The sequence below is a fragment of the Ursus maritimus genome, unplaced genomic scaffold (genome assembly GCF_017311325.1).
Source record: "Ursus maritimus isolate PB19 unplaced genomic scaffold, ASM1731132v1 scaffold_18, whole genome shotgun sequence".
Lineage (NCBI taxonomy): Eukaryota > Metazoa > Chordata > Mammalia > Carnivora > Ursidae > Ursus > Ursus maritimus.
Window position 1 is genome coordinate 17,600,093 of NW_024424230.1, and position 8,995 is coordinate 17,609,087.

The 8,995-nt window shown below is 57.1% G+C and overlaps 1 protein-coding gene across 1 annotated transcript in view; it reads right to left on the bottom strand.

Moving 5' to 3' along the window:
* ONECUT2 (one cut homeobox 2) overlaps nucleotides 1-8,545 on the bottom strand; it is a 46,205-nt gene extending 37,660 nt beyond the window's left edge. Inside the window, exon 1 of the mRNA XM_008705475.2 lies at nucleotides 7,318-8,545. Coding sequence (XP_008703697.2) covers nucleotides 7,318-8,545 — 1,228 coding nt within the window. The remainder of the gene's footprint in view (nucleotides 1-7,317) is intronic.
* Between the last annotated feature and the right edge of the window lie 450 nt (nucleotides 8,546-8,995).

Here is an 8,995-nt window from a genome sequence, read left to right on the forward strand (position 1 = left end):
GAATGAAATATCTAAAACTGGAGCAGCCCTTTCTTAGGTGGTAACTGGCTCTCTTAGCAATGGCTAGGCAGACCACTAAACCTGTGGGTTCTTTTCCTCTTAATTTCACCTTTCCCTTTAAAAATGTGATGCTTTCCAGAGATTACATGACTTCAAGTCAATACCAGTTACAGAGAAATTATTTTTCTTCCTGCAGGAGAAAGTATATGTATATTTGATTACACGAACCAAAGTCCGATGCTGATTAAATTACGTTGGAGGTGTGCTTCCAACCCAAACAAAGTCTGCATTCTACTGAAGAGTAATGGATCTTCGAATGGCGACAGAGGCACCAAGGTGGAATGCAGAGCCTCCTTTCCCTCTGAGGCAATTTGCGTGGGGACAGCTTTTCATAAAAATGTCCACAACTTCTAGGAACCCTGCTCCTCAAGTAAGACTATCTCTGTATGCATGTTGACAGCTGCCCTTCTGCTTTGCCCATCCTGCACCTTGTCAGGTACCAGATGGGCTGAATTACCCAATAAGTTTCCCTTTCTCCCCTTTCCCTGCACCTACAAGAACCTATGCACATTTTCCAGAGTTGTTGCCTTGAGTGAGACTTGGAAAACAAAAAGCCTTCCCCAAAGGCAATGTACTACCCTAGTACATTGGGGGACAGAGTGGGTGAAGAGGGGTTCTGATGGGCCTCCAGCCCATCTTGAGCAGGCTCTGTACATGATAGCCTAAGTGATCCCATTAGGCTTTTTCATAATGTTCACTCCCCACCAAGAAAAGTATCCCCTGGAGAAAGTGACTTTCCTCAGGTGGGGGGGGGGGAGTGTCTCTGGGATGGTCAGGGATGAGGATAATCCAGAGAGTCTGTCTATAAAGTTTAAGGCCCAGGGTGCCTCCATACTCACCCTTTTCCCCAGGGCCCTTTATCCAGGCAATTATTTCTATTTATTCCCTTCTCATTGCCCTTCCTTTGGCAAGAACCCAGAAATTTAATCTCTCTCCTTCTCCTTTGAGGTTTTCATTCCTCCAGGGATCCCCCTACATGATACAACTCTTCCTGAAGACAGTTTCTGACAACATCAGCCACCAGCTGTAGTGCGGTGGGGCTCAGTACCTCCTTCTTCAACCTCTTTCCTCTGCTATCCCTTTAGAAACAGATACTAAAGGCCAGAAAACCAAGAAGTGAAGACAGAAAGAGAGGCAGGCTCTCCTTCCCTCAGGGTTCAGGTTTGGAGCTTGGGAAAGTAAACCTGCCCAGAGCCCTGTCACATCTGGACAGACCTGGCTCTGGAAGGAAGTAAAACATTTCTCCTCTTGGATACAAAATCTGGGGAGTCAGTTTCCCCTCTGCCCCACCCTCACCATTCACCAGAATCCCTGCCCAATTTTGGGATTCTAAGATGGGTATGGAGGAGAGTCTAAGCTCACTTACCCCTCCCAGAACCTAGGAGCTCTTCAAGGGGGTTATGGGGAGGGGGACAGTTGTCTTCCTGACCTGACCTGAAGGACACCACCCACTCTCCTAGGTTTCTGCATCTGATCACCTGAACCAGGTAACTGTAGTTTTCAGGAAGGGGGTAGGGCATATTCTGACTAGAAAGCAAGCTGTATTAAAGCTCCCTTCTTTAAGAAGTCCATTGGTGGGAAGATGAATCCCATCTCTGGGAATGACAGAAAGAAATACAGTTCACCCTTTGGCACACTTTAAAGCAGAACCATGAAAGATTTTTCTTCTTCTCTCCTCTCTCCTTCTTTTTTCTCATTTTATTCTTGGAGAAGAAAGGAAAACACTCCTTTCCTTCCAGATTGAGACCTCCTCCTCTCACCAATTGGAGGATTTAGAATTTCAAAAAGCCAGAACAATTTAATTCCCATCCCACCCCCACTACCACCCCAGCTCCTTCATTCTTTTCAGTAAAATTCACCTTAGTGTTCCTTCTGGAAGAATAAGTCACCATTTGGCAAGGTGAACCAGTGGGGCACAGTAAGGACATCTACCCTAGGGGAAGGAAGGAAGAGCTGAAAAGTTCTTTCTTTTCCAGTCAATGCAGGTGCCTCAGAGTAAACCTGCCACCTGAGGTCTGGGGTCTCAGAGCGTAAGCTCTCTCCAGCTGGTGGGAAGGAGTGGGGTGGGGTCCCCCCCCCAGTTCGATTTTCTTACCTTCCCCCCTCCCCCGTTCGATTTTCTTACCTTCCTGCCCCTATAGGAAACAAGATTCTTCCCTGGTTGACCCAATTAGCCCAGAGCAGACCGTTCTGAGAGATGAAGCCTAGGCCTTTGTCACTGGGGCAGCATTTAATTGCCCACCTAATGCATCAGTGTAGAAAGTCTGTGAATGCGAACTCTTTGGTGTGAATGATTCCTTTTAATGAAAACAAGGAAAGATGTGAGGGGATCCGAGGATCCGGAAGCTGCGCGGTTATCGTGGCAGCCTGATAGACGTTTCCAAATTGGGTTTGGTCGTTCCCGCGTGCCGAGAGGTAGGTCAAATTACCTGGATGGTGTAGGAGGAGGAAAGAAGTTGCCCCGGGCCCTGTTTGACCAGACGAGGGCCTTGGACACCCGGGAGCGACGATCCCCCGGGAACGAGAGAGCTGGGAGGACTCTGGCGCCGGCGCCTTCCAGGGCAGCCGCTCCGCGGACTCAGCCCGGCGCAGAGTCCTCCGCGGGGAGCGCAGGGAGCGGTGCGCGCGCGCGGGGGGACTGTGGAGAGGGCGAGCAGCTCTGCGACCAGAGAAAGCCTTGGGAAGGGGCCGGCTGGGGCCGCGCGAGGAGAAGCCGCGGCCTGACCCGTGGGCCCGCCGGGAGCAGGGAAAGCGGCGCGGCGGGAGTGCCGGGGAGACTGGGCGCTGGGGAGCGGGGGCGCTGGCGAGCGCTCTGCTGGGAAGAGCGCGCCGTCGGGCTTACTGGAAACGCGCCGGATCAGGTTCCAGATCAATGAGATCTGGGTCCACACGTTTACGTTATTGTTGCCAGCATTAATGCTCTTTTAATCTTCTAAACATTATCAGCATCGATCTCCCTCCATATACACATTTGTTTGAGAAAGTGACATAACCACACGGTGGAAAGCCTGGAATAAAAATAAATGCACAGCTGCTCGAGTCGAGGGCCCCTGGCGGCCTGGGCTACTTCTCGAGCTCGGCCTCACTACCTTTCCTTGCGTTCTGTCTTCTCCACCCGCTCCCGCTCACCCTGATGCGTGTTAGGAAGGTGTTCTCCAGGCACCCGGGACTTGACCAAACAAGGACAGTAGCGAGCTTTTCAATTATTAATCCGACCAGCCAGCAGGCGAAAGTACCTTGTGTTCGGTACGGACGTGGGTTGCGTTTGGTCTCTCGGGCTCGGATCCCGCACTAAACTTCGGGGAGACGGGTTGAGCCAGGCCGGCAGCCGGACCGGCGGGAGGGGAGGTGGGATGTGAGGTTCCGACAATGAGGTCCCCGCCTTTCCGCTTAGAAAATGCCAGTCGGCCAGCGTAGCCCATGACTTTCCTGGCGCCGAAGAAGACGCGCAGGCCTGTGGTGCCCCGGGCAGGAGTCGCTGCGCACTGTCCCGGGCAAGCTCTGCCGCCGCGGGCATCAGGTGGCCCAGGCAACATCTTGGTAGGTTGGTGAAAGGCCATCGGCTGTCTGAACAGAGTTGCCTCCAGACTGGCCGCTGGGAGTTCCCCTCTGAAGAGGGCCATATGTCTGCCCACCGCCGGGACGTGTGGCTGGTTTCGAGCAGGCCACCCCGGGATTCCGAGTCACGGGAGGTGCAAACCTTGTCAGGTTATAGCGTCAGAGGCTCTGCTCTGGCTGCTGAGCGTTGGAGGAAACCACTCCCGCCATGGAGGCCCTGATTTTCCTCCGTGAGCCGCCCGTCCAGGTTTTGCCTGGGTTTTTTCAGTCCCTCGTTTTTCGTGTGTGCTTGGTTCACAGGCTTCTTGGACTCAAAGTCGGGGAGTATTAATGGTCAAACCCGCGGGAGTTTGTCCTTGCCGTCTCTTGCCGGGGAAATACAAACTGCCCTGCGGAAGCATGCGCTGGGAACCGCGGAAGGCGCGGTTGCAGCCCTTTGCTGCCTTGGCCACCCTTTCCCAACGAAATCGTACTCTTGGTGTCTTTCTCTGAAATCTAGCGCTGGGGGGATCTGAGTTTCCCCGATGTCTTGTCTCTTACCCTTTGAAATGCCACCCTGAGCTGTGGATACAACCAAGCGGAGGGCTCGCAGAGAGAGATCTGGGGGAGGCAGGTTGGGGTAGAGAGGATGGATCTGCTTCTCTTGCGCGCGGTGGGGGGGCGGGGGCGGTTTGCTTCGCCTAAGGGTGAGGTCTGTAGGAGCTGGTCCAAATCAGACATCTTGATTCTGAGGTCCCTCAAAGCCCTGTCTGCTTGGGCCTTTGGCAAGACCCAGAGGGGTCCAAAATGAGAAAGAGAAAGGGAAACTAAAAAGAGACGAAGGGAGAGAAAAGAGGTCTGGTTGGGGCGAACTGGAGGTGCCCAGGTGGCTCTTGGAGGCCTGGCAGTCAGGCCCAGGAGCCCTGTAGAGCCATGGTCTTGTTTAACCCCCAGAGCCCTACGTGTGGACCCTCAGCTGCGTCCCTGCGGGGATTCCGATCGATATTCCTGGCGGGGAAGGCCTCTGCTTTTCTTCTCCATTTGCTCCTGTCCCCTAGCGCTCCTGAGCACATAATACCTACTTACCAGTCCTGGCTTCTGCGTCAGTGTCTGAAGAGACTGATCTACTGACCCCAAACTGAAAAGCCTCCTATGTAATAATAGCCACTCAACACACTTGTAGTTGCTGATAAAATGGCCAGATAAAAAGGCTAAAGCTCTTGTCCCTTTTCAACTCGGGGTAATAAAACAGACACACATTTGAATGCTTGAGCAAAGCGGGGTCCTCAGCAGGAATTTCCCACTCGCTGAAGGAGGCTTTCAGTCTCCTGTGGAGGTGGCTTCAGCCCTCCTCGGAAAAGCCTCCATGCTTCCCGGGGCCAGCCCCTGAGGAGTGCCCCCCTACCCCGACTTTCCTGGGGTGGATGTTGGGACTGGAGACTCTCTCTTATCCTAGCAATGTTTGGGTCTGAGGTGGGCTAACAGGTAAAGCATTACTTGCCATATCACTTTCAGACACACATAGGCACAAGGCATGTGATTTCTTTTCCTTCCTTCCTTCCTTCCTTCCTTCCTTCCTTCCTTCCAGCTCTGTCCTTTGCAGGACAGGCATGAGGGGGCGGCAGCGCTCTGAGATGGTCTGGAATAGAATAGCTGTCATCCTGCCTTTAACTGTACCCTCCACTCCAGCTGCCAAGTTCCTTCTGGCTGCCTGTGCCCAGGCCAGCCGATGCTAGAGCTCACCTGAGAGGGACTGGGGGAGTTTGGGAGGGCCAAGACAAAGGGGTGCCATACTGTTCAGAAGTGTCAGTAAGCCTCCAGTTTCTCATCACTGCCCTCTATTCACTGCTTAATCTTTCCTAGGAACCAGGGCAAATTGTAATAGAGAATGAAGAGTAAGCTAAAGGAGAAAAATTACTAAACGCACACAAAAGTATCAGGAGTCCATAGATTTGGGGAAGCTTTTTGGGGGATAGTTACTCTTTACCTTTTCAGATCAATACTGAGTGGCGATTACTGCCTGGAGAGGAATCCTCCAACGGCGGGCATAGGCGGAGGCGGTCAGAGTGGAAACGCCCCCTCCCCAAGCCTGGGTGAACACGCCCCCAGCGCCGTCCGGTATCGGTAGAGTGCACCCCATAAGTCAGGCTCAGCAGTGTGAGGAAAGCCCCAGGGAGCCGGAGAGGAAGCCTGAGCTTGTGGCTCCGGAAGCGCGTTGTGTATAGCTGGCTCCGAACCGTGCCGGCCGCACACAACGCACATCCCACTTTCCGCACCAATGTAAATCACTGCCACTATGAATTGTCCCCTCGGTTCCCCGCGGATCCGGAGAGATGGCCTCAGTCCAAGAGAAACTGCCCATCCAGACTTGCAGTAGGGTACTGTTGTGTCCTCCCCAGTGGGGCGCCTGGACACTTTGTCTCTCTGGACCCACGGCTAGGTCCTGGGGGCAGTGCAATTGCCACGCACACTGCGCTGGGTCTGCGCGCACAAAAGCGCGCAACTGTGTGCCAGTCGCAGCCACTGCTGCGCCTTTCTCTCTCGCTCCCGCCGCCCACACAGGAGGTATCTGTGCTCCTAGAACAATAGAGGGCTGTACCTCGCGGCTCGGCCGCTAGAGGAGGCACAAAGAACCAAGCCCGCTCCAGAACAATGTAACCAGCGCGTCGACCCGTCCCCTCCCGCGGGCAGCTTGCCCTCCCTGCCGCCGCGCTACGCGCACAATCAGCGTCCGTTTAATGCAAAGGCGGAGTCTGTAGCCCGTGGCCAAGATGCATTAACTAACCTGCATCTTAATTTTTCAGCACCTCTCCTCACGAGCGCCCAACCCTCTCTCCGAGTCCAGCCAAACCTCGGCAAATCCCAGCAAAAGCTGGGAGCCGGGCAAGGGTGGCCGGCGAGTTTGTCAGGGAGCTCTCCATTCTTAGTTTTTCCTCCCCCATCCTCCTATAGGTGAATGTGTTAGTCCCAACCTTCGTCCTTGCACCCTCCCCTCTCAGTAGGCAGTGACACGGGAACTGGCCCAAGCCGGCTCTTTCGGTCAGAAACTCCCCGCACCAACGCCAAGGCCGGAGATGAGCCTGGAAAGCACTGTTGTATCCTAGCCACCCGTTCCCCCGAGCGCGGTCAAGATTGTGACTCCTGCTAATAACTAAACAAGTTTGCCTGATGTGGTGGGTAGGAGAAGAACGGAGATTGTTTTTTTTTTTTCCCCTCTGAAGAGTAAAGCCCCTTAACTACCTCCATATAGGGAAACCAGGCAGCCTGGAAAACTGAAATGTATTGTCTAAACAAGAGTTCAAGTGCACAGGGCTTTGAAAAAGGCCAATCCTGGGTCTCTGTGAGTCCTCTAAAGAGAAGGCTCCTAGTGGATACCGCGCACCCTGTCCCTTATCCCACAACTAGGAAAGGTCAGAAAGAGGGGGTAAAATTGGCACATTCAGGGGAGGGTGAATGAAATGTGGCGGAGGGGGGTCGGTCAATGAAAGCTCGGAGTCAAGGAGGAAGGAAGAGAAGTATGAAAATGCAAAAGAAAAAGAACAGAAAAGGAAGAAGGGAGAAGAAGGAAGAAATGACAGAAGAAGAAATAAAGGCGAGAGAAAATAGGAAGTGCGTAGCGGAAAGGAGGAAAGAACCGAGGCTAGGCGCGCTGACCTGGGGCCACAAGCACCTGGAGCCCTCTCCACAGCAGCCGGGCTCCAGGAGATCCTCTGTGCTTACCTGCCAGGCGTAAGGCGGACATGCGCTGGAACTCGGGCTCCTGCAGCCACTTCCACATCCTGCGAAAGGTCTCCCTGCCAGATTTGAGTTTACTCCACGGTTTTGGGTTCCGGAGCAGGTCGGAGAGAGTCCCCTGAGACCGGCACAGCACCCTCTGCGCGAAGATCGCCTGTGGGATGCTGTAGCGCTTCAGCTCGGCGGTGATGCGCTGGGCCACCTCTTTGGTGTTGATCTCCTCCAGCTGGCCCGATGTAGCCACCTGCGAGCCAGACGAGGACGAGGGTGGCCGCTCGCGGCTGGGCGCCAGCACCGGCCCGTGGGACTGAGCATGGCCCGGGTGGTGCAGGCCGTTGAGGTGCGACATCATGGCCGCGGGCGGGGTGCCCAGGCCGCGGGACAGGTGCTGCTCACCGCGGGTCAGCATGGCAGTGTGGTGCGCGTCGAAGTTAGGGCTGAGCATTTTGTCGTGGCCCGGCGGCCCATAGTTGGGCAGGCTCTGCTGCGCGTTGTGGAGGCCGCCCAGCCCGTTGCCCAGCGGCGTGGCGGCCAGCGGGGACAGGCTCTGGCTCATGCCGGGCATCTCCTTGTAGGGGCTGTAGAGGTTGTTCATGGCCGGGAGCCCGCGCTCGTCGCGCATGAGGGTGAAGCTGCCGCTGACGTTGCCCGACAGGCGCTGGTGGTGGTGGTGGTGGTGGTGGTGCGGGTGGTGGTGCGGGTGCGGGTGGTGGAACTTGTCCGACACGGTGGAGATGGGCGGCAGCGGCTGGAGCGGCGTCAGTGTGGTGTAGGTGTTGCTCATGCCCATGCCGGGCGGGGACGAGTCGCAAGACATGCTCATGGCGTGATGGAGCGGGATGGAGAGCTCGGGCCGGTAGTCGCCGCCGTCCAGGATCGAGGCCATGCTAGTGACCATGGCCGAGCGCGACGCCGCCGCCGCTGCCGCTGCCGCGGTGCCCAGCTCCTGGTGCGCTGTTGGCGGCGGCGGCGGGCCCCGCAGCGAGCCAGCAGCGCCGCGGCCCGCGTGGTGGGGGCTGGGGCTGGCCAGCAGCTCCTGCTCATGGCTCGGGCCCCCGCCGCCGCCCCCGCCGCCCCCGCCCCCGCCCCCGCCGCTGCCGCCGCCGGCCGGCCCGTGCAAAGTGCCCAGACTTTCCATTGTCAGCTCCGGGTTCATGGCGCAGCCTTCTAGGTCTTTGGTGAGGCATCGATAGGCGGTGTAGGCAGCCTTCATTCAGTCCATCGGGGCCCGGGGGCGGCGGGGGCGGCCGGCGGGCTGGCAAGGCTAGCGTGGCGGAGCTCGGTCGCGGGAGCGGGGGAGGGTGCGGGAGTGCGTGAGTGTGTGGAGGGGGAGCGTGCGTGCGGGTGTGCGCCCCGGGCTGCGGGCGGGCAGGCGGGCGCGCCCGGGGTGGGGGCGGGGTGGGGGCGGACGGGGCGTGCGAGCGGGAGAGGGGAGGGGGGAGGGAGGGAGGGAGGGATCACCGGGCCCCACCGCTCGGGCCGGCGCGCTGCCTCGCCATGTCCGAGCCCGCTCCGGCGCCGACGTCTTCTGTTTGGGTGAGCGGGAGCTGTCCAGAAGGGCTCTGCCGCTCGCCGGGGCAGGCAACCTAGCCTCCCGGACCCGGGGCGGGGCAGCGCCCGATGGGCGTCGCAAACAGCCACTCTGAGTGCGCTGCTGCCCTGG